Below are 25,730 nucleotides of genomic sequence, written 5' to 3'. Positions count from 1 at the left end.
TTATTAAAAATGGCACTTGAGACACTCTCATGTTGTGGGAGATGCAATTTAGAAATAACCTATATCCTTTCCGTAGCATTTTATGAGCAGCAGAGACGCCTAGCCAGGTATCAGGTTTGCAACTCAAGACCCATCTGCTATTCTTTTCTCATAGATTATAAGCCAGATGTCTGCTGGATCAAAAAAAAAATTGTCTTCTGCAAAGCAGGAAGGAAGGGGCTAGTAAAAAAAGTTCAGTTTTATAAAAAAAAGAATGTACAGAAATCCAAAAACGTGCACATATCCTTAAGCCATGTGATTAGCTTCCGAGTTTAGCGTTCTCATGCAAAACCAGATGGCTAAGGATTGTTCAGTATCAATCAGGCTTAGCACAACCTGTGAACTTTGCAGCAGAAATTTAGCAGAGGCACTTGGCGCTGCTGGAGACAAACTACACCGGTTTGATTTCTGCCTGGCGGGCACAGCAAATCTATTTTTATTTTTTTTATTTTAATTCCATTTATATCCCGCCCTTCTCCGAAGACTCAGGGCGGCTTACAAGCTTAGCAGTAGCCTTCATTCTATTTATAAAGGTAAAGGTTCCCCCGCACATGTGTGCTAGTCGTTTCCGACTCTAGGGGTCGGTACTCATCTCCGTTTCAAAGCCGAAGAGCCAGCGCTTGTCCGAGGACATCTCTGTGGTCATGTGGCCGGCATGACTAGACGCCAAAGGCGCACGGAACGCTGTTACGTTCCCACCATAGTGGTCCCTATTTTTCTACTTGCACTTTTTACGTGCTTTCGAACTGCTAGGTTGGCAGAAGCTGGGACGAGTAACAGGCGCTCACTCTGTTACGCGGCACTCGGGATTTGACCCGCCAAACTGCCGACCTTCTGATCGACAGGCTCAGCGTCCTAACCCATTGAGCCACTGCATCCCTCATTCTATGTATATGCCTGCTTATTAGGGCTTTCACACACACACCCCAAGCGGCATTATTACATACAAAGTCAGCTTAATTGCCCCCAACAATCAACCTCATCCCAGCTCAGCCAGCAGTTAAAAATAAAGCAAAACCAGAAACCCTAACTCCACCGTCTCGTTTCGCTAGGCCAGGGGTCTTCAAACTTGGCCCTTTTATGACTTGTGGACTTCAACTCCCAGAATTCCTCAGCCAGCAAAGCTGGCTGAGGAATTCTGGGAGTTGAAGTCCACAAGTCATAAAAGGGCCAAGTTTGAAGACCCCTGCGCTAGGCAGAGCTCCCCCACGCCCGTACCTAAAACACAGAAAAATAAATATATCACCGTGGACCCTAAGCCGCCGCCTGGGAAAGTGAAACCCTACTTTCCCACGGGAAGCGGAGCAGGAAGTAGATTACATAATCTGCCACCCTCCTTGCCAAAACAGCTCTCTGCTTTTCTAGGAAATCAACAGCTCGGCAAAACATTTAACCCCTTTGTCGAATTGCAAAAGTCTGATCACAACTTTCTAGCGTTTTACTTCATTCCCTATCCAAGCGCATTGCCGGACTACAACTCCCGAAACCCCTCGCGCAAGTTGGGAGAAAGCAGCCAATCGCGAAACATTCCAGGCAGCGGTTCCGTGTGGAACGAAAGGTCGGGACCACGCAGGGAGAGAACGGCCCCCTCCCCTCAGCGCAGCTTCTCCTGCGGGCCGCTCTAGGAAAAGGGGGAGGAGGAGGAGGTCTTTCCTTTCCTTTAACCCTTCAAGGCCCGCAGAAGAAAAATCCTCCTCTTCCCTAATATTTTTGTGCTGGGTGGGTTTAAAAGTGGCGCCGAATAAAGATGGTTTATGGAAGTAACCCCAGGGATAACCTTGCTAGGCCTGGGTTTCCAAAGAACAAAGGCCAGATTCACACAACCGGTTTAGCCTAAATCCAACAAGCCTTGTTCTGACCTAGCAACTTGAATCAAATCTTTATTCCAGGGGTCTTCAAACTTGGCCCTTTTATGACTTGTGGACTTCAACTCCCAGAATTCCTCAGCCAGCTTTGCTGGCTGAGGAATTCTGGGAGTTGAAGTCCACAAGTCATAAAAGGGCCAAGTTTGAAGACCCCTGCTTTATTCCCTAGGTTAGCCGTCTCCAACCTGGCCAACATATGTACAGCAACCCCATCCAAATATCTTAAAAAGTTCTAGAAATTGAGAAATACTGACTTCGTAGTGTGATATTGCGCATTATACCTTGGCACGACATGCCAAATAACCATAAATCATGGCTTGGAAACTTGAATAGGTATCTCAAAGGTGCTTTTTCAAGAGGCCACTGGACTTTCTTGTTTTCTATTCATAATTTCATAATAGTAAAGTTGGAAGGGATCTTGGAGGTCATCTAGTCCAACCCCCTGCTCAGGCAGGAAACCCGATACCATTTCAGTCCAATGGCTGTCGAGTCTCTTCTTAAAAACTTGCAGTGTTGGAAGCATTCACAGCTTCTGGAGGCAGGTTGTTCCACTGGTTAATTATTCTAACTGTCAGGAAGTTTCTCCTTAGTTCTAGGTTGCTTCTCTCCTTGGTCAGTTTCCATCCGTTGCTTCTTGTCCTGCCTTCGGGCGCTTTGGAGAATAGCTTGACTCCCTCTTCTTTGGGGCAACCCCTGAGATATTGGAAGACTGCTATCATGTCACCCCTAGTCCTTCTCTTCATTAAACTAGACATACCCAATTCCAGCAACCGTTCCTTATATGTTTCTAGTCTCCAGTCCCCCAATCATCTTTGTTGTTCTTCTCTGTAATCTTTCCAGACTCTCAACATCTTTTTTACATCGTGGTGACCAAAACTGGATGCAGTATTCCAGGTGTGGCCTTACCAAAGCATTGTAAAGTGGTATTAGTACTTCACTTGATCTTGATTCTATCCCTCTGTTAATGCAGCCTAGCACTGTGTTGGCTTTTTTGGCAGCTGTAGCATACTGCTGGCTCATATTGAAGTGATTGTCTACTAGGACTCCGAGATCCCTCTCACAGTTACTACTATTGAGCAAGGTACCCCCTATACTATACCTGTACATTTGGTTTTTCTTGCCTAAATGTAGAACCTTACTTTTTTCACCCTTGAATTTCACTTGGTTAGATAGCGCCCAGTGTTCGAGTCTGTCCAGATCCTCCTGTATCTTAAGCCGATCTTCTGGAGTATTGGCTATTCCTGCCAGCTTGGTGTCATTTGCAAATTTGATGAGTTCCCCATCTATCCCCTCATCCAAATCGTTGATGAAGATGTTGAAGAGCACTGGGCCCAGAACAGAGCCCTGGGGCACCCCACTACACACTTCCTTCCATGTAGATGCAGTTCCATTGAGGACCACACGTTGAGTACGGCCTGTCAGCCAGCTACGAATCCATCCGGTGGTGATGCTGTCTAACCCACATTTTTCTATCTTATCAAGTAGTAGGTTGTGATCTACTTTTTTCTTTGAAGACGTTTCACTTCTCATCCAAGAAGCTTCTTCAGCTCTGACTGGATGGTGGGGAATGGAAGGATTTATATTCCTTCAAATTAAAACAAGAAAGTCCCGTTGCCTCTTGAAAGAGCACCTTTCAGACAACCATGACCTGGACGATTGAGAATCTCCGTAAATACTCAAATACGTATGTAAAAACCAAGTCATATTGAGTATTAGCATGCTGGTGAGCCGGGGCATCAAATTAAACCACAATATGGTGGGACGCGGTGTCTTAGTGGGTTAGGACGCTGAGCTTGTCGATCAGAAGGTCGGCAGTTTGGCGGGTCGAATCCCGAGTGCCACGTAACAGAGTGAGCGCCTGTTACTCGTCCCAGCTTCTGCCAACCTAGCAGTTCGAAAGCACGTAAAAATGCAAGTAGAAAAATAGGGACCACTACGGTGGGAAGGTAACAGCGTTCCGTGCGCCTTTGGCATCCAGTCATGCCGGCCACATGACCACGGAGACATCCTCGGACAAGCGCTGGCTCTTCGGCTTTGAAATGGAGATGAGCACCGGCCCCTAGAGTCGGAAACGACTAGCATGCATGTGCGGAGGAACCTTTACCTTTACCTAGAAGGTGATAGGGAGGGCAGAAACACATTTTCAAAAATGGATGCCCATTGGTTGCAGTTCTCATAAGCACCTCTATTAAAAATGTTTTTTTTTTTAAAAAATGTATTGCCCAATTAATTGGGATGCCTTTCGGGTTAAAAAAAGTTTTTATCTTTTTTATAGTGTAAATATTACATTATTTGCAACTGGTGCACCAATTGAAGCTGTGCAATTGGTAGTTGTCCACAACTACTCTCTGCTCTTTTGAGCAGAATCCACAAGTTATAGGTGTGGAAAGAAGGACGATCCAAGGGATCATAAGTTGTCAAGTTAAAAATGTTAATTTGTTTTACATGTGCAGCATATAGCCCAGCTGTCAGTGAACGCTACAGGGGTTCGTTACATTTGAAATAAAAGCTAGATTTATTAAGAAAGGCATGAAGACAGGAATTCCCCCCCCCCTTATTTAGAATAGAGGAAAGCACGAGACGAGAGGGTTCTCGTGTGTGAAGTTGTCTTGCTAACAATGAGCCAAGTGACAGAGAGAGCTCCAGAAACAGACTACAGAACAATAGAGGTAAAAGGGACCTTGGAGGTCATCTAGTCCAACCCCCTGCTCAAGCAGGGGACGCTACACCATTACAGACAAATAGTTGTCCAGTCTCTTCTTTAAAACTTCCAGAATTGGAACATCCACCACCTCTGAAGGCAAAAGCAGTTCCACCGATTTAATTCTACTGTCAGGATGATCTTCTCCAGTTGTTCACTATTGGTTGGAAGTATCCCCCTAAGACAGGGGTGTCAAACTCAATTTCATTGAGGGCCGCATCAGCATTGCGGTTGCCCTCAGTGGGCATGGCTAAAGTGCATATGGCCTACTGGGTGGGCATGGCCAGCTCTACATCGTTCACATCAAGGGTGCCTATGGGGGCCTAGGCAGGAGTGGGACAGATCTGAGGGTCTCTGGCAGGAGGAGGGTCTCTGGGCCAGGGCCAAGGCAGTGGGGGCTGTTCCCTCACTGTTTCCAGGATGGCTTCGCGGGCCGCATGAAACCACTTCGCGGGCCAGATCTGGCCCCCGGGCCTTGTGTTTGACATGTCTGGTATAGCGTCTCCTGCCCTAAGACAAGTGGAAAGGATTTATGTGATCTCCAGCATCCCTCTTTCCCTCATACCATCAGAGATGAATTCTGGAGCTTGTTCAGCCCTTCAGTCACCGTCCCTTACGGGTCGGTGAAGAATCCTTGCTCTGTAGGGCCCTAAGGTCTCTCTGCACTTTATTCTCAAACGAATCTGAGATGACCAAGTCAGAAGGGCTCAAACTGTGATTTCTCCTTATATCGAGGCGATTCCGTTTCTTTGAGGGAGCCAATGAAGTGCTCTTAATTAATTTTAGCCCAAGTGTTCAGTGCAAACCAAGAGGCTTTTCTCCATCCATTTATTTTGAGGTTTGCTGGCAGTTCTTTTAATTTCTGATTCTCTGTTTGTCATATGCTGAAGAAGGTGAAGTGCAGCTATACAAGGAGAGGAAACGAGATGGTTTTTCACTGAAGGAACCAGGCAATCCCATTAAGCAACTCTGGATGGCTAACCCAGCTGAAATTAAGAGAAAGAGACATGAAAGACTCATGACCCTGCTTTTCCAACTGCTGAGCCTTCTGACCATTCAATCTAGCCAGGTGCCCTCAAAAAAAGATAAAATCACCCTCATTGACACCAAGCTGGCAGGAATAGCCAATACTCCAGAAGATAGGCTTAAGATACAGGAGGATCTGGACAGACTCGAACACTGGGCGCTATCTAACAAAATGAAATTGAATTGTGAAAAAAGTAAGGTTCTACATTTAGGCAGAAAAAAATGAAATGCACAGGTATAGCATAGGTGGTACCTTGCTCAATAGTAGTAACTGTGAGAGAGATCTCGGAGTCCTAGTGGACAATCACTTAAATATGAGCCAGCCGTGTGCTGTAGCTGCCAAAAAAGCCAACACAGTGCCAGGATGCATTAACAGAGGGGTAGAATCAAGATCATGTGAAGTACTAATACCACTTTACAATGCTTTGGTAAGGCCACACCTGGAATGCTGCATCCAGTTTTGGTTACCACAATGTAAAAAAGATGTCAAGACTCTAGAAAGGGTACAGAGAAGAGCAACAAAGATGATTAAGGGGCTGGAGGCTAAAACATATAGGGAACGGTTGCTGGAATTGGGTATGTGTAGTTTAATGAAGAGAAGAATGAGGGGTAACATGATAGCAGTGTTCCAGTATCTCAGGGGCTGCCACAAAGAAGAGGGAGTCAAACTATTCTCCAAAGCACCTGAAAGCAGGACAAGAAGCAATGGATGGAAACTAGTCAAGGAGAGAAGCAACCTAGAACTAAGGAGAAACTTCCTGATAGTTAGAACAACTAACCAGTGGAACAACCTGCCTCCAGAAGTGGTGAATGTTCCAACACTGGAAGTTTTTAAGAAGAGACTGGACAGCCATTTGTCTGAAACGGTATAGGGTTTCCTGCCCGAGCAGGGGGATGGACTAGATGACCTGCAAAGGTCCCTTCCAATTTTATTATTATTGCTATTATAAGTTGCAAGCTCAATCAATCAGAACAGAGCTGGAAGGGACCTTGCGTGCCTTCCAGTCCAACCCCCTGCTCAAGCAGCAGATCCTATCCCATTTCAGGCAAGTGGCTGTCCAAAAACCCCAACGCCCATAACGGAGCACAATGGGTGCTGGAGTCCAACGTATCTGTTAGGCGCCGCTCTTTATAGTTTAGACTTGTCCGATCCCCTATTGCAGGGGTCTTCAAACTCGCCCCTTTAATGACTCATGGACTTCAACTCCCAGAATTCCTCAGCCAGCATGCCTGGCTGAGGAATTCTGGGAGTTGAAGTCCACAAGCCATAAAAGGGCCAAGTTTGAAGACCCCTGCTTGCAGGCTTGTGGAGTTCAACTCCCAGAATTCCCCAGCCAGCATAGTTTAAGCCTTGAGAACTTCAGCTCCCAGAATTCCCCAGCCAGCCTACTTTAGCACACTTTGAGACAGGGGGTCTTCAAACTTGGCCCTTTTATGACTTGTGGACTTCAACTGCCAGAATTCCTCAGCCAGGCAAGCTGGCTGAGGAATTCTGGGTGTTGAAGTCCACGAGTCATAAAAGGGCCAGGTTTGAAGACCCCGGCCCTATTGGAACGTTCATGGGGGGGGGGGGGGGCGGACAGTCGAGCTTTCCACCCCGATTCCTAGAGGGATCGTACAAGCGAGCGAGGGGTGGGGGCGATAAAAATGAAGGCCACTTCCTGTTCCTCCTCCCTTCCATTCCCCCTCCTCGCCACTTCCTCCTCTCTCGTTCCCCACCACCACCCTTCCCCCCCTTCCCCCCTTGCCGGCGCCCTTCCCATCGCTCCGGCGGAGGCTGGCCCGCCTGGCGGCGTTTGCGATCGCCGCGGCTCTTCGGATAAGCGGCTTCCGCGGCGCACCTTGCAGGTGGGCTTGAGCGGGGAAGAAGCCCCGCCGTTTTCCCCGCGGCTGGATTGCAGACAAAAGGAGCTTGGGGAGGAGGAGGAGGAGGAGGGGAGAGCCAGGAGGGTGGAGGAGATGGGGAGGGGAGGGAGAGCAGCCGCTGAACCGGGGGGGAGGGGAGGGGGGGAGAGGGGGAGGGGTCTTCCTCCGTCCCCTTTAAGTGGGGAAGAGGGAATCCCCCCCCCAAAAAAAATAAAAGTTCCCTTTGTTTCCCTGCCTTAAACCTGCTTTGAGCTCTGCAGAAGCAGACAGAGGTCAAGCCTTTCCTTGCATGGGGGAAATGGGGTGTGTGGGGTGTGTGTGTGTGTGTGTGTGTGCCTTGGTGGAGCAGTGGGCTAATGCAAGGGTCTTCAAACTTGGCCCCTTTGATGACTTGTGGACTTCAACTCCCAGAATTCCTCAGTCAGGCACGCTGGCTGAGGAATTCTGGGAGTTGAAGTCCACAAGTCATAAAAGGGCCAAGTTTGAAGACCCCTGATATGGACTTTAAGAGGAGTGGACTTCAACTCCCAGAATTCCTCAGTCAGGCACGCTGGCTGAGGAATTCTGGGAGTTGAAGTCCACAAGTCATAAAAGGGCCAAGTTTGAAGACCCCTGATATGGACTTTAAGAGGAGTGGACTTCAACTCCCAGAATTCCTCAGTCAGGCACGCTGGCTGAGGAATTCTGGGAGTTGAAGTCCACAAGTCATAAAAGGGCCACGTTTGAAGACCCCTGGGCTAATGCCTCCTTAAGTAACACCAGCTGCCTGCAATTAGTGCAGGTTTGCGTCCCACCAGGCTCAAGGTTGTGACTCAGCCTTCCCTCCTTCCCAGGTAGGTAAAATGAGGAGCCAGATTGTTGGGGGCAAAAAATGCTGCTTCCCTCCCCCTCCCCCCCAAAAAAAGCCCGAATAAGCAGGCATATACATAGAATGAAGGCTATTGCTAAGCACGTTGATTTGTGCTTCTTAGATTGTAAGCCGCTCCCATTTATAAATGGGATTAAAAAAAAAACAATCCTCAAACTGGGGTGCTCCAACACTGGAGGTTTTTAAGAAGAGACTGGACAGCCATTTGCCTGAAATGGTATAGGGTTTCCTGCCTGAGCAGGGGGTTGGACTAGATGACCTCCAAGGTCCCTTCCTTCTTCTTCTTCTTCTTCTTCTTCTTCTTCTTCTTCTTCTTCTTCTTCTTCTTCTTCTTCTTCTTCTTCTTATTATTATTATTATTATTATTATTATTATTATTATTATTATTATTATTATTATTATTATTTTATTTGTCTACTATGGAGATTCTCAGTCATCCAGGTCATGGCTGTCCCAAAGGTGTGTTTATTGATCACACTTACCTGGGTGCTCATCTCTGTGGCTGTGTGTGTGTGTGTGTCTGTGTGTGTTTGTTTGTTTGTGTGTGTGCAGTCGAACCAGGAATTAAAACATTAGGTTGCAAACGTTTTCTTGCAAACCCTTAGCAACAATCAAAATAAATTTCAGTAATGATCAAAATAAATCTCCTGATAGAACAGTCAACCAGGGGTTGAAGTCCAGTGCTCCATCACTGGAGGCTTTTTACAAGGAGATTGGACAACCATTTACCCGAAATGGTATAAGACAAGGGTCTTCAAAGTGGGCTCTTTTACAACTTGTGGACTTCAACCCCTGGTATAAGATGTCATGCTCAAGCAGGGGGTTGGACTAGATGACCCCCAAGGTCCCTTCCCACTCTGTTCTTCTGTTATTTCTCTTAAATAAGCAAAGCCAGGAGGGAAGAGGTGTTAGAAATACAACCAACGAGCGGGCAAGCTCCCAAGTGACGGGATCTCCAGCTTTTTGGAAAAAACAACAGCCATGTTTTAAGGGCTTTCGGGAAGATCCTGAGGGCTGGGGCTAACCTCATTTGGGGGGGGGCTGTGTTGTTCCAGAGGGTAAGTGAAAGGCAGAGGGATGATTGATAGCTGTTCTTCCCCCCCCACACGCCCCACCCCTCCACTGTTTTGTTAAGACCTTGTTGGATTTGATTTGATGGTGCATTGGATGAAAGGAAGGGGCTTCTGCCCCTTTAAGTCACATTAGTGGGGCTCCAAGATTGAACACCCTCCCCAACTCAGTTTGGCTTTTCAACCCTTAAATGAAAAGAACCAGAATGCGCTTTTTGGAGAACAAGCCAAGCCCTACTTGCTACATCCTGGCTGTACAGGCAAATGTGCAGTGTTTGAAAAGAACAGAGGAGGCAACCCCGGCTGCCTGCAATTATACCTTCATCAAAGATTTGTGTTCAGAGGTGCCCTTGCAAAAGCTACTTGGGGATGGCTGCTTGCCAGGCCCAGTACTTTATTTATCGCCAATGACGGGCTTTTTTTTTTTCTTCCCTGCCAAGCTATGCAGCTTACAATGGAACTTTTATCCAGCTTTTCTTTCTTTTTTTCATTATCAAATAAACATGTAAGGAGGGAAAACACTTTGGGGAAAACATATCTAGCCTATTCCTGTTGGGGTCTCTTAGTCCCTTGAAATAAACCTATTTGTAATGATAATCCTCTCTCTCCCTTTTCTTCCACCGTCTCTTTCGCTGCAGAGAAATTGAATAGCCAAGGTGATATTTTGGGCCGAAGTAAGATCTTTATTTGGACTTATTTATTTATTTATTTTTATTTATTTCGATTTACATACCGCCCTTTTCCCGAGGGACTCAGGGCGGTTTACAGGGCAAATTAAAACAGTACAATATATATACCGGTTAAAATAAAAAAATGAAATGAAATAGCCCCCAAATAATTAAAAATTAAAACCATTAACCCAAAAACCCTCAGTCCAGGCCGGCAAGCTCGAATAGCCAAGTTTTTAGGTCCCGGCGAAACGAGCGAAGGTCGGGGGCAGTCCTGAGTTCTGTGGGAAGTTGGTTCCATAGGGCAGGCGCGCCCACCGAGAACGCTCTCCCCCTGGGGATCACCCGCCGGCACTCCCTGACCAGCGGGACCCTGAGGAGGCCTTCCCTGTGGGAGCGCACAGGACGATGGGAAGTTGATGCTGGCAGCAGGTGCTCCCGTAGGTAATCCGGACCCATGCCATTTAGGGCTCTATAGGTCAGGGGTAGGCAACCTCGGCTCTTTTATGACTCATGGACTTCAACTCCCAGAATTCCTGAGCCAGCCAAGCTGGCTCAGGAATTCTGGAAGTTGAAGTCCATGAGTCATAAAAGAGCCGAGGTTGTATAGGTCATCACCAAGCACCTTGATTGCTGAGTCTCTTTCCAAGCGAGAGTCGATTCTCTAGATTAGAAAATGGGGGGAGCGGGGGAGTAATGATAGAAAGAAGTGAAGCGTTGGCTCGCTTTCAGTCGAAGGGCGAAGGAACCAGGGACCTGACATAATAGTTACTACTTAGACCAGGGGTCTTTCAAACTTGGCCCTTTTATGACTTGTGGACTTCAACTCCCAGAATTCCTCAGCCAGGCACATTGGCTGAGGAATTCTGGGAGTTGAAGTCCACCAGTCATAAAAGGGCCAAGTTTGAAGGCCCCTGACTTAGACTGAGCAGGAGTTCCATGCAATATTAAAAAGGAGGCGTTATTTATTTATTTAACTGTATTTAGCGCTCTGACGGGGGGGGGTGGCATAAGAAATTTTTTAGACGTATTTATTTTATACAGGTGGTCCTCGGCTTATTTACCACAACTGAGCTCAGAATTTCCGTTGCTAAGCAAGACAGTTTGTTCAGCAAGCTTTGCCTCATTTTACAACCTTTCTTGCCCCGGTTGTTAAGTGAATCCACTGCAGCTGTTCAGTTAGCGACACGGTTGTTAAGTGGATCTGGCTTCCCCCCCCCCCCCCCCCCCCCCCCGTTGACTTCGCTCGTCCGAAGGTCACAAAAGAGGATCGCATGACCCCGGGGCACTCCAAACGTCATAAGTAGATGCCAGTTGCCAAGCGTCTGAATCTTGATCATGTGACCATGGGGGAAGGCTGCTGTGGTCGTAGGTGTGAAAAACGGTCATATCACTTTTTTCATCGGCGTCGTAACTTCGAACGGTCATTAAACAAATGCTGGTAAGTCGAGACGGCTTGAGTCCAGATGAATCTTACATTAAAAAAGTAAAAAACAATTTTAAAAAAAAATCATAAGTATCCGGAGGACAAACTCTATGGCAAGAAAACTTCCTAGAGCAGCCCAGCCACTCTTGAGAACGGCCACCCTTTCAGTGATTTGAGTTAGCTAGAATAACAGAGTTGGAAGGGACCTTGGAGGTCTTCTAGTCCAACCCCATGATATTTCCTGAGGTGTCTTCCATGCTCCCGTTTCTTCTGTGAGTTAAAGAGAGCTCTTGTCTGACTTGTAGACTTCAGCTCCCAGAATTCCTCAGCCTGCCGTGCTTGGTTGAGGAATTCTGGGAGTTGAAGTCCACAGGTCTTAAAGTTGCCAAGCTTGGAGACTCCTGGTCTCTAGGCTAATGTTTCTCAACCTTGGCCGCTTTTAAGACCTGTGGACTTCAACTCCCAGAATTCATGCTGGTTGGGGAGTTCTAGGAATCGAAGTTCCCGCGTCTTAAAGCGGCCAAGGTTGAAGCTTAAAGCTGCAGCATTTCTTGCTGTCTCCCCAGGTTATTTTTGCAGCCCATTACAATCCCAGCTGGTGGGCTCTTGGAAGAGCACAATCAAGAGGGAAAAAAAAAGCAAAACATGAAGAATGGGATACAATAAAAGCTCATCAACATCTAATACATTGCAGAGATCATTTCAAGTAAAGTATTGCAGAGATCATCCTTAGATTAAAGCAGGGTCCAGAATCCCCGCTCCGTGGACTTGTACCGGGCCGCAGCATGCCAGCAACTGGTCCGCACAAACAAGCAAAGCCCTATCCGTGGGATGCAGGCGGCCCACAAAACCACACACTCTCCGGTCCACGGAAGAACCTTCCTCCATGGAACCGGTCCCTGGTGCCCATCTGCTTCACCAGGATTCTTCTTCTTCTTCTTCTTCTTCTTCTTCTTCTTCTTCTTCTTCTTCTTCTTCTTCTTCTTCTTCTTCTTCTTCTTCTTCTTCTTCTTCTTCTTCTTCTTCATCACACAGTCAGCCAGATGTTCAGACTGGATTTGGCATTTTTATCTACCTATCGAGTCCTTACCAAGGACCTGGCATAGGCAGATGTATTACAGATATTTGATGGTATTACAGATATTGTTGCAGGATGCAAGCAGTTCCTAGTAAGGCTGCCTTTTGCAATTGACTTATTGCAAATTTGTCAGTGCCAATGGTGTTCAAGTGGTGCTCCAGTTGTTGTTGTTGTTGATGATAATAATAATAATAATAATAATAATAATAATAATAATAATAATAATAAGAAGAAGAAGAAGAAGAAGAAGAAGAAGAAGTAGTTGGAAGGGACCTTGGAGGTCATCTAGTCCAACCCCCTGCTCAAACAGAAAACCCTCTACCATTTCAGGCAAATGGCTGTCCAGTTTCTTCTTAAAAACCTCCAGTGTTGGAGCATTCACCACTTCTGGAGGCAGGTTGTTCCACTGGTTAATTGTTCTAACTGTCAGGAAGTTTCTCCTTAGTTCTAGGTTGCTTCTCTCCTTGACTAGTTTCCATCCGTTGCTTCTTGTCCTGCTTTCAGGTGCTTTGGAGAATAGCTTGACTCCCTCTTCTTTGGGGCAGCCCCTGAGATACTGGAACACTGCTATCATGTCACCCGTCACCCTTCTCTTCGTTAAACTACACATACCCAATTCCAGCAACCGTTCCTTATATGTTTTAGTCTCCAATCTCCTAATCATCTTTGTTGCTCTTCTCTGTACTCTTTCTAGAGTCTCTACATCTTTTTTACATCGTGGTGACCAAAGCTGGATGCCGTATTCCAAGCGTGGCCTTACCAAGGCATTGTAAAGTGGCATTAACACTTACCAAGTAGACAGATTACTTGTAGCCCTCGATTTACAACCGATCGTTTTGTGACCATTCAGAGTTATAACGGCACTAAAAAAAAAACGACTTATGGCCGTTTTGCATTTACAACCGTTGCAGCTTCCCCAGGGTTAGTGGTCAAAATTCAGATGCTTGGCAACTGGCTCATATTTATAACGGTTGCAGGGTGCCGGGGTCACGCAATCCCCTCTTGCGTACCTCTGACAAACCAATTCAATGGAGAAGCCAGATCCACTGTGACTTGACGACCGCAGTGATCCACTTAGCCTCTGTGGCAAGAAAGGTCGCCAAACGGGGCAAAAATCCACTTAACCCGCATGTCACTCCGCAGCAGAAACTTTGAACTCAGTCGTGGTCGTAAGTCGAGGACTGCCTGTGTATTCTTTTGGAGCGTCACCTGATTTAATTTTTCTTTCTTTCTTTCTTTCTTTCTTTCTTTCTTTCTTTCTTTCTTTCTTTCTTTCTTTCTTTCTTTCTTTCTTCTTTCTTTTTTAACGAAGCAAGGGGCTGGCGGACAGATGGATGACCATGGGGACACCGCGGAGGTGAAGAAGCCGGGATTCCTGGAACCGTGTGTTTCGTTCCTGGAAACGGCCCCAGGCATTTCGGCTTTCCGCAAAGTGGAAGGAATCTGCGAGCTCCAACACGGATCGGTGGGTCTGCCAGGCATGATCCCCGGCTTGGAAGACGGGAGTCCCATCGAAGGCACGACTTACATCTGCTCCGATTGCGGGAAAAGCTTCTGCAGCATCGCCAGCCTGATCAGCCATCAGAAACGAAACCACTCGGGGGAGAAGCCGTACAAGTGCGCCGACTGCGGGAGGAGCTTCCACCAGAGTTCGGATCTGGTGAAACACGAGCGGATCCACACGGGGGAGAAGCCCTATCAGTGCACGGTGTGCGAGAAGCGGTTCAACCAGCGGTCCTACCTGATCGTCCACGAACGCTTCCACGCGGCCGAGAAGCCGTACAAGTGTTTCCTGTGCGGGAAGAGCTTCTGCTCCAACGCCCACCTCATGACCCACCAAAGGACCCACACGGGCGAACGGCCCTATCAGTGTCCTGAGTGCGGGAAACGTTTCACGACCAGCTCCAACTTTGTCAACCACAAGAAGACCCACACGGAGGAGAAACCCTACAGTTGCTCCCTCTGCGAGAAAAGCTTCAAGCGCAGCTCAAACCTGATCCAGCACGAGAGGACCCACACGGGCGAGAAGCCGTATGCCTGCCTAACCTGCGGGGAAAGCTTTGCTTCCAACTCGGGTCTCGTGAAACACCAGCGAAGCCACACGGGGGAGAGGCCTTACAAATGCTCGTACTGCGGGAAGTGCTTCAGCCAAAGCATGATCCTCACCCAGCACGAGAGGACTCACACGGGTGAGAAGCCTTGCAAATGCCCGGCCTGCGGCAAGAGCTTTCGCTCCAGCTCAGATCTCGTGAAGCACAAAAGGATCCACACCGGGGAGAAGCCCTACAAATGCTCCCTGTGCGGGAAAAGCTTCACCACCAGTTCGGATGTGGTGAAGCACGAGCGGACCCACACGGGCGAGAAACCCTATAAATGCGGCACCTGTGGGAAAAGCTTCAGCCAGAGCGCCCACCTCATGCAGCACCAGAGAATCCACACGGGGGAGAAGCCTTATTCCTGTCTGATTTGCGGCAGGTGTTTCACCTGCAGCGCGCACTTAGTGGTCCACAAGCGGACCCACAAAGATGGGGAGGTCTTCAAAGTGTAACGATTGGTGTTGTCTCAGGCTGGTGGGGGTGGGTGTATTTACTGGATGTGTGTGAGAGAGCTTCTCGGAGGAAAAACTAATCGCATTTTGTCTGCTGCCAACAAGCCGGTTCTCTCTAAATCAAACTAGAATCCAGAATAGAGGAGGGTAGAAAAAGTAATCTTAGGAATGGATCTGTTCTTATTATGCATGGTGGGGGGGGGCGGGGAGAGGAAAAAAAATTGAATTAGGAGAGAAGCCATAATTTTTCCCACTCCAATCCAGATGGGGGTCCGGAGCTGGCTTGGCAAAATTGGCAGTAAACCCAAGATGAATTTAATTAGATTACACTCACCAAACCCAGTACATTGTGATTTTCATGAGTTATTATGTGTGGTGGTTATTGTTATTATTATTATGTATTTTGTAATAAATAGATGGATGTTGGTTGTGTGGTTTCTCTGAGACTTGCTTTGACACGGACTTCAAACTTTGGCAACTCTTAAATTGCAAACTAATTCCCCCCACCCACCCGAAATTCGAGTTACGCTCAGCAGCTTCTGCAGGAGAGGTCAAAAAAGTCAATATGGCAGCTGCAAGCTTCTACAGTAGAAGCCCCGCCTCTTTTTACAAATACATTTAAAAGGGGCGGGGCTTTGATCACACGATTGTGGGCCCTTAACTTGACTCTTTTGAGCCCCCCCAAAATAATTTCCCCTTTTCTAAGACTGCAAATGGACAGTCTTCTTAAACCTCGTCCCTTGCTTCTCGTTCTTCATTACTTTGTCTTGACAGATAGTCCTCGTCTTACGTAATTGAACCTGCCATTTTGGTTGTTCGTTCTTCTCTTGTGTGGCATTTTTTTTTCTGGAAACTAGAAGTACAGGTAGCTCTTGGATTACGACCACAATGGAGCCCCAAATTTCTGTTGCTAAGCAAGACCGTTGTTAAGTGAATTTTGCCTCGTTTTGCAACCTTTCTTGCCACAGTTGTTAAGTGAATCACTGCTGCTGTTAGTAAAGTTAGTAACCCGGGTTGTTAAGCAAATCTCGCTTCCCCCTTGACTTTGCTCGTCAGAAGGTCGCAAAAGGGGATCACGTGAGCCCGGGAGACACCTCAAGCGTCATAAATGCGGAACCTGTCGTCAAGCTCCCAAATTTTGATCATGTGAGCAGGAGGGTCACTTTTTTTCCCCAGTGCCGTTGTAATTTTGAACAGTCATTAAATGGAAGAACGGTTGCAGAATTTGGGTTTGGTTAGTCTAGAGAAGGGGTAGGCCATCTTGGCTCCTTTATGACTCGTGGACTTCAACTCCCAGAATTCCTGAGCCAGCCGTGCTGAGGAGAAAGGGAGAGATTTCCAAGCTGAGCCATGCTGGCTCAGGAATTCTGGGAGTTGAAGTCCATTCTATAGGAATTTTTTCCTATTCCTACAGTCAGTGCTTTTTTTGTAAAAGAAAAAGGTGCCGGAACTCATACATGTCATACAACCCGCCTTGCCTACCCTACAAGGTTCCATCCAAAAAAGGTGCCGGAACTCCGTTCTGAGAGTTCTATGACAAAAAAAGCCCTGCCTACGGTCATGTCCAATTCTTGGAGAATGACTATACAGAACCTGGCTGTTTTCTTGGCAAGGTTTTTCATTGCCTGCTCTCTAGCTGCCTCGAACTCAGAGCCTCTCCATCTCTAGCCCGATATTTTAAGCACTACTCCACTGGCTCACTTATTATGCCCTAGAACAGGGGTAGGCCACCTTGGCTCTTTTATGTCTCGTGGACTTCAACTCCCAGAATTCCTGAGCCAGCCATGCTGAGGGGAAAGAGACAGGTTTCCAAGCTGAGCCGTGCTGGCTCAGGAATTCTGGGAGTTGAAGTCCGCGAGACATAAAAGAGCCAAGGTGGCCTACCCCTGCTTTAGACTCTGGAGAAAAGGAGAATTAAGAGTGACATAATAGCAGTATTCCAGTATTTGAGGGGCTGCCACAAAGAGAAGTGGGGTGTCAATTTCTTTTCCAAAGCACCAGAGGGCAGGACAAGAAGTTATGGGTGGAAACTAACCAAGGAGAGAAGCAACCTGGAATTGAGGAGAAACTTCCTAACTGTGAGAACAATTAAACCAGTGGAACAGCTTTGCCTTCAGAAACCTTGGCTGCTCCATTACTGGAGGTCTTTAAGAAGAGACTGGACAGCCATTTGTCTTAGATGTTATAAGGCAGGGGTAGGCAACCTCGGCTCTTTTATGACTCATGGACTTCAACTCCCTGTTCTGTACCAGCCTGCTACCTGCCCTGCAGAAAAAGCAGGGACAACCCCTTTACAAACGGCAAGAGGCTGGAATAAAGCCTGCCAAATTTATTAACATAAAACAGACACCAACCATGAAACAGGATCTATGAAACAGGAACTATTCAAGCGGTTGCCTTCAGCAAACCAGCCCTCCCACACATTCCCCTTTTATACAGTTCAGGGCGTGGCTTCTCTCTGCCTCCTTCCGAGGTGCCCCATTGCCTTCCTCTGTTTACTCCTGATTGACTGCCTCCTGCGTCGGGCATCCTTGAACAGGGCCAGCTGTGGGTCATCTTCATCCATGCTGTCATGGCTCACACAGCTGGGTCTGCGTCGTGACCAGGTGAGAGGGGCCTGGCTGAGGGCTCTGCGGAGCCTCAAGGCCATCATCAGCAAGCTCTTCAACACCCCCCTCCTCCTCCTCTGAGTCGTCCGACCCAACTGCCGAACCCACAGGCTGACCCTGAATCACAACACTCCCAGAATTCCTGAGCCAGCACGAATCAGCTTGGAAACCTCTCCCTTTCCCCTCAGCATGGCTGGCTCAGGAATTCTGGGAGTTGAAGTCCACGAGTCATAAAAGAGCTGAGGTTGCCTACCCCTGTTATAGGGTCTTCTGTTTGAGGAAGGGGTTGAACTAGAAGACCCCTAAGGTCCCTTTCAACGCTATTCTGATTGGCTACCTGTAACTGATTTCCAGAAAAAACCTAAATTGTGGTCAAGTGACCACGGGATGCCACAAATGGCTGCAAATGTGGGCTGATTCTGCCTGTCATGCAGCCACGTGACCATGAGGGAGGGGGAACTTTAAATCTGGATCCTAAGTCCCTTTTGGTGGGGGGAGGGGTCTGTCATAGCTTTAAATTGTCACTACGTTTGCTGCTTCAGTGCCATTTTCTTAGAAGCAGGACCGCCTGCTCAAAGTATCCCAGCCAATCTGGCCTGACCGTGGCAGCCAATCAGGATGGGGGTGGGTGGGTTTTTGTTTCTTTGTGTGTGTGTTTGTGTGTGTGTGTGTGATCATGTGACAAAATCAACTTGGAGGGAGGACACTATTTGCAAACATTGCTGCCAGTAGCAACTATTATTGCCTTGTATGGCAAGGGTCTCGGGACTGCCACTCGGTGGTGAATGTGGGTATGACGTAATTTTGCAGAGGATGTTAATCTCTGCTCATTAACGAATCTGATGTCAGCTTGTAGTCCTCGATTTACAACAGTTTCTTTGGTGACCCTTCAAAGTTGCAAGGGCACTGAAAAAAGTGACTTGGGACCACCACGTTTCACACTTGTGACTGTTACAGCATCCCCAGGGCCACGTGATTTACCTTTGGATGCTTGGGAGCCGGTCCGTATTTATGGCGGTTGCGGTGTCCCCGGGGTCACGTGATCATCTTTTGTGAACTTCTGACGAGCAAAGAGGAAAGACAGATTCACTTCACCACCCGTGTTCCTAATTAAACAACTGCAGCGATTCACTTAGCAAATGTGGGAAGAACAGGCGTAGAGTGAGGCAAGAGCTCATTTAACAAGTTGCTCACTTAGTAACATAAGCTCTGGGTTCAGTTGCCACTGCAAGTCTAGGACTATCTGTATAGATAGGTCACAATTAGCGTGAACTCAAATAGAGTGATATTGGATTTATGGTAATTATAAATTGACGCGGTGGCTCAGTGGGTTAGGACGCTGAGCTTGTCGATCAGAAGGTCGGCAGTTTGGCGGGTCGAATCCCAAGTGCCGCGTAGCAGAGCGAGCGCCTGTTACTCGTCCCAGCTTCTGCCAACCTAGCAGTTCGAAAGCATGTAAAAAGTGCAAGTAGAAAAATAGGGACCACTACGGTGGGAAGGTAACAGCGTTCCATTTGCCTTTGGCATCTAGTCATGCCAGCCACATGACCACGGAGACATCTTCGGACAAGCGCTGGCTCTTCGGCTTTGAAACGGAGATGAGCACCGGCCCCTCGAGTCAGAAACGACTAGCACGCATGTGCGGGGGAACCTTTACCTTTACGTTTTTATAAACTGACACCAGGTTGCGCTTAATGCAAGGCAAAATTGGGTGAGTGGGTGGCTAATGTGCACGCTTGAGGCTAGCGTTTCCACAGCTGCCACGAGAGTTTAGATCAGGGGTGTTAAACTCAATTTCATTGAGGGCCGCATCAGCATTGCGGTTGCCCTCAGGGGGCCGGGTGGGTGTGGCCTACTGGGTGGGCATGGCTAAAGTGCATATGGCCTACTGGGTGGGCATGGCCAGCTCTACATCGTTCGCATCAAGGGTGCCTATGGGGGCCTGGGCAGGAGTGGGACAGATCTGAGGGTCTCTGGCAGAAGGAGTGTCTCAGGGCCAGGGCCAAGGCAGTGGGGGCCGTTCCCTCACTGTTTCCAGGATGGCTTCGCGGGCCGCATGAAACCACTTCATGGGCCGGATCTGGCCCCCGGGCCTTGAGTTTGACATGTCTGGTTTAGATGCTTAATTTTTGTGTGTACAAAATGATAAAAAGGAAAGCTCAAAATAAAAAAAAAAAGAGGCTAGTTTTGAACTACAACAGGAGGGAGCAAGTACACTAGAGATATTTTATTAAAATGTATTTATTTGTCTCCCGCCTTTATTATTTTCACAAATAAGGCAACAGGCGTACCCAACGCGCCTTCCAACATGATATAGATTCACACGCATAAGCCACGTACGCATATGATGTACACGTATACAGAAATGCGGATATATTCACATGTTCCCTGTTGAAAGAAAAATCTTCGTCAGCGTCCAGTCCAAGCTGGGAATGAACAAAATGGAGACTGCTTTAGAAAGAAGCTTGTAGTTTATTGAAGAGGAGAGCCAGACAGAAAGAGGGCTCTAGGAAAAACTGACCACGTGTGGGTGGGTTTTTATACCTTCTGGGTCTTTTGAGGTGGTTTCCTGTTCCTGTTTGAGACTTTGTATCTCCTGTGTCACAGACTTTAACCTGAGTCTCAGTGTGTCTTTTTTGGTATTGGTGGGTTAATCCTATTTTGTTTTCTGTTCTTAAGAGTCTGGGTGGAGCTGTGTAGATTTTAGGGGTCTTTGTCTTCTTAATCTCGTCAACTTCTATCTTCCAGGCTGCAACCTTCCTGAATGGATTATGACATCTGCATTTCTACAGACCTGGCCTCTACCTAGTTTCTGCTTGGGGCTATTAAGAAAAACTGGGTTTGCTTTTCAGCCTTTAAGATCCTTTGGGGAATATATTCTGCCTTTTTAATATTCCCCAAGAAATATTTCTTTCTCTGGATTCTTCCCACATCCCTACTGCATACATGTACATACTGCGTGTGAGATGTCAGACAATGCAGGTGGACCTCGACTTAAACGACCGCAATTGAGCCCAACATTTCTGTTGTTAAGTGAGACATCCGTTAAGTAAGCTTCGGCCCATTTTATAACCTTTCCTGCCACAGTTGTTAAGTGAATCACTGCAGCTGATAAGTTAGTAACCCGGTTGTTAAGTGAATCTCGCTTTCCCCCATGGACTTGGCTGGTCAGAAGGTCGCAAAAGGGGGTGACGTGACCTTGGGGACACAGCTCCCGTCATAAAGATGAACCTGTTGCCGAGCGTCTGGATTCCGATCACGTGATCACGGGGATTGCTGCACAGGTTGCAAGTGTGAAAAACGGTTGTAAGCCACCTTTATTATAATAATAATAATAATAATAATAATAATAATAATAATAATAATAATAATATAAAGTTGGAAGGGACCTTGGAGGTCATCTAGTCCAACCCCCTGCTCAGGCAGGAAACCCTATACCATTTCAGGCAAATGGCTGTCCAGTCTCTTCTTAAAAACTTCCAGTGTTGGAGCATTCACAGCTTCTGGAAGCTGGTTGTTCCACTGGTTAATTATTCTAACTGTCAGGAAGTTTCTCCTTAGTTCTAGGTTGCTTCTCTCCTTGACTAGTTTCCATCCGTTGCTTCTTGTCCTGCTTTCAGGTGCTTTGGAGAATAGCTTGGCTCCCTCTTCTTTGGGGCAGCCCCTGAGATATTGGAAGACTGCTATCATGTCACCCCTCGTCCTTCTCTTCATTAAACTACACATACCCAATTCCAGCAACCGTTCCCTATATGTTTTAGCCTCCAGCCCCCTAATCATCTTTTTCACTGCCGTTGCAACTTGGAACGAAGTCACGAAGTGAACGGCCGTAAGTCGAGGACTACCTGCACACCTTGGGCTTCCCATTGACAAAACCATCCCAGAAGCAGCTTCTCCTTCCGTGAAATCTTGCAAAGCAAAGGATGGGTCTACCAGACCCCAAACCCCCACCCCGCACTTAAAAACAAGGACAACCACCTTGCCACATTGGCTGCTGAGCAATCAGCCTGGATGGGGGAATTCAAAAGGCTGGCTCTGTTGGAGAGGGGGGGGGGGAGAGAGAGAGGAAGAGGGAGCAGGAAGGGACTTTTATTATTTACTGTTCCCCCCACCCCCTTTTGCAGGTGCCACATGGCCGCTCTGGGAATATGCCCTCCATGGCTTTAACCCTTGAAAGACCCACCAGGAGAGCAAACACCGAGGGTTTTTAAATACAGTTGGCGTGGTTCCGACAGATGCAATTCTTCAAAGAACCTCGAGGCATTGTTTACCTTAAGGAGTCTTTTAATAGAAAGACCAATGGAACCGCATCTACACGGAAGGAAGTGTGTAGTGGGGTGCCCCAGGGCTCTGTTCTGGGCCCAGTGCTCTTCAACATCTTCATCAACAATTTGGATGAGGGGATAGATGGGGAACTCATCAAATTTGCAGACGACACCAAGCTGGCAGGAATAGCCAACCCTCCAGAAGACAGGCTTAAGATACAGGAGGATCTGGACAGACTCGAACACTGGGCACTATCTAACAAAATGAAATTCAATGGTGAAAAAAGTAAGGTTCTACATTTAGGCAGGAAAAATCAAATGCACAGGTATAGTATAGGTGGTACCTTGCTCGATAGTAGTAACTGTGAGAGGGATCTCGGAGTCCTAGTAAACAATCACTTCAATATGAGCCAGCCGTGTGCTGCAGCTGCCAAAAAAGCCAACACAGTGCTAGGCTGCATTAACAGAGGGATAGAATCAAGATCAATTGAAGTACTAATACCACTTTACAATGCTTTGGTAAGGCCACACCTGGAATGCTGCATCCAGTTTTGGTCACCACAATGTAAAAAAGATGTCGAGACTCTAGAAAGGGTACAGAGAAGAGCAACAAAGATGATTGGGGGACTGGAGGCTAAAACAAATCGAGAACGGTTGCTGGAATTGGGTATGTGTAGTTTAACGAAGAGAAGGGTGAGGGGTGACATGATAGCAGTCTTCCAGTATCTCAGGGTCTGCCACAAAGAAGAGGGAGTCAAGCTATTCTCCAAAGCACCTGAAAGCAGGACAAGAAGCAATGGATGGAAACTAGTCAAGGAGAGAAGCAACCTAGAACTAAGGAGAAACTTCCTGGCAGTTAGAACAACTAACCAGTGGAACAACCTGCCTCCAGAAGTGGTGAATGCTCCCAACACTGGATGTTTTTAAGAAGAGACTGGACAGCCATTTGCCTGAAATGGTATAGGGTTTCCTGCCTTAGCAGGGGGTTGGACTAGATGACCTCCAAGGTCCCTTCCAACTTCTTCTTCTTCTTCTTCTTCTTCTTCTTCTTCTTCTTCTTCTTCTTCTTCTTCTTCTTCTTCTTCTTCTTCTTCTTCTTCTTCTTCTTCTTCTTCTTCTTCTTCTTCTTCTTATTATTATTATTATTATTATTATTATTATTATTATTATTATTATTATTATAGCATAGCTTTGGCATGTACACAATCAAGCCCAACAACCCGCCCAATTCTTCTCTTATTTCAAAACAGCCTTGGGAGACATTCTTCCTGTTCCCCCCCACCCCCCAACATCAACTAATTCTAGCTCTAAAAGTAACACACAAGTTTTTAGAGAAGCAAAGCTGCCTCTCCACATCTTGTCAAAGCCAGAAGATCTGATGTTAGCAGCGTTGACCACAGTACTTGTATTTCGTTAAAAGACCCAGCTGCCACCTTTTCCCAGATAATCAGAAGTTTCCACCACCACCACCACCATACGCTTCCTGGTGGCTCCCGTTGGTCAGCTGCGGCATTACAGGCAGAAGTTCCAAAGGAGCAGTCTTCCATCACTTTTTAACTTCTGAAAGACAAGTCGCACAAATCCTGGGCCTGCTTTTTATCTTTTTATCGTTCCCCTCCCGCCATTGTGGCTTCTGTGCCTTGGCGTGGGCAGAGATAAAGAGATACCATTTTCTCCAGCAATCTGGGCGTCCTCCTAGATTCATGACTCAGTTTTGAAGATCATATTGGAGTCGTGGCTAGGGGGGCATTTGCAAAAATTCGCCTTATATACCAATTGCGCCCCTTTCTGGACCGAGATGCCCTACGTACAGTCACCCACGCACTCGTTACCTCCCGTATAGATTACTGTAATGCTCTCTACATGGGGCTGCCCTTGAAGACCACCCGGAGGCTTCAGCTGGTGCAGAGTGCAGCTGCACGGGTAGTGATGGGAGCACCCCGATACTCCCATATTACACCCCTCCTGCGTGAGCTGCATTGGCTACCGGTTGCCCTCCGGGTGAGATTTAAGGTGCTGGTACTTACCTTTAAAGCCCTAAATGGCTTAGGCCCGGGATACTTGCAGGAACATCTGCTGCCGGGAACGAATTCCCATCGCCCAGTACGCTCACACAGAGAAGGCCTCCTCAGGGTACCGTCGGCTAGACAATGTCGGCCGGCGACCCCCCAGGGGGAGGGCCTTCTCTGTGGGAGCGCCAGCCCTATGGAATCAGCTCCCCCCTGAGCTTCGGATGGCCCAAAATCTCCAGTCCTTTCGCCGCGGCCTCAAAACACTCCTTTTCCACCAGGCTGACCTGGACTGAGAGGCATTTTAATTAATTATATTTAGAATTTTTAATTTATTTTTAGTTTTTAATTTATTGCACAGATGATTTTAATTTTATTTTTATCTTGATTTCTGTACTTATTATATGTTTTGTTGTTAGCCGCCCTGAGTCCTTCGGGAGATAGGGCGGGATATAAATCCCATCAATAAATAAATAAATAAATTTGTCCATGAGAGAGAGAGAGATTCTACATTTTATCTAGTTATCTGGCATATCTATCCCCTAATATTCTTAACATATTGTTAATGACTAATGGTACATTCAAGAGCGTGCTACTGTTATAATGAGCTTTTATGATAAGAGAATTCGATTTTCTGTATCATTCCAGCCTGAACCAGTTCTCAGCAGAACACTGCGGTTCTTAGCTTCTTACTCCAAAGAAACTCAAAACAATAATCAAAAGCCAGTCCTTTCACTGAATATATTACCTAAAGAGGCTCCTTTCTTGTACCCATCACCACTGTATCTTCGAACAGTTGCTAAGTGACTGATGGTAGGTCAATTATTCCCTGTACCCAGGGGTAGGCAACCTCGGCTCTTTTATGACTCATGGACTTCAACTCCCAGAATTCCTCAGTCAGCTATGCTATGCTAAGGAATTCTGGGAGTTGAAGTCCATGAGTCATAAAAGAGCCGAGGTTGCCTACCCCTGCCTGTACCGATAGTCCCTGACTTACAAACCTTCATTTAGTGACCGTTTGAAGTCAAAACAGCACTGAAAAAAGTGACTTATGACTGTTTTTCCCTGATGACCTTTGTAGTGTCGCCATGGTCACATAGTCAAAATTCAGGTACTGGACAACTGGCATGTATTTGGAATAGAATAAGAATAGAATAGAATAGAACAGAATAAGGAATAGAATCGTATAAGGAATAGAATAGAATAGAATAGAATAGAATAGAATAGAATAGAATAGAATAGAATAGAATAGAATAAGGAATAGAATAGAATAGAATAGGATAGAATAGAATAGAATAAGGAATAGAATAGAATAGAATAGAATAGAATAAGGAATAGAATAGAATAGAATAGAATAGAATAGAATAGAATAAGGAATAGAATAGAATAGAATAGAATAGAATAGAATAGAATAGAATAAGGAATAGAATAGAATAGAATAAGGAATAGAATAGAATAGAATAGAATAGAATAGAATGAAGAGATATAATGTAATGTAAGAGAAGAGAAGAGATGTAATGTAATAGAATAGGAATAGGAATAGGAATAGGAATAGAATAGAATAGAATAGAATAGAATAGAACAGAATAAGGAATAGAATCGTATAAGGAATAGAATAGAATAGAATAGAATAAGGAATAGAATAGAATAGAATAGAATAGAATAAGGAATAGAATAGAATAAGGAATAGAA

At 46.6% G+C, this 25,730-nt stretch overlaps 1 protein-coding gene across 1 annotated transcript; it reads left to right on the top strand.

Moving 5' to 3' along the window:
- Positions 1–7,325: 7,325 nt before the first annotated feature.
- Positions 7,326–15,528, top strand: LOC310636532 (uncharacterized protein). The gene is made up of 2 exons (XM_083356471.1): positions 7,326–7,479; positions 13,920–15,528. The coding sequence occupies exon 2, from the start codon at positions 13,938–13,940 to the stop codon at positions 15,153–15,155; it is 1,218 nt and encodes a 405-aa protein (XP_083212597.1). The 5' UTR covers positions 7,326–7,479; positions 13,920–13,937; the 3' UTR covers positions 15,156–15,528.
- Positions 15,529–25,730: the final 10,202 nt, after the last annotated feature.

This window comes from Vipera ursinii (assembly GCF_947247035.1).
Source record: "Vipera ursinii genome assembly, chromosome: 2".
NCBI lineage: Eukaryota > Metazoa > Chordata > Lepidosauria > Squamata > Viperidae > Vipera > Vipera ursinii.
Note: the sequence above shows the minus strand (reverse complement) of the source record. Positions and strands in the feature narration are given on the sequence as shown.

Coding starts and splice junctions, on each gene's coding strand:
- LOC310636532 (XM_083356471.1), top strand. CDS start 13,938: ATGGATGACCATGGGGACACCGCGGAGGTGAAGAAGCCGGGATTCCTG.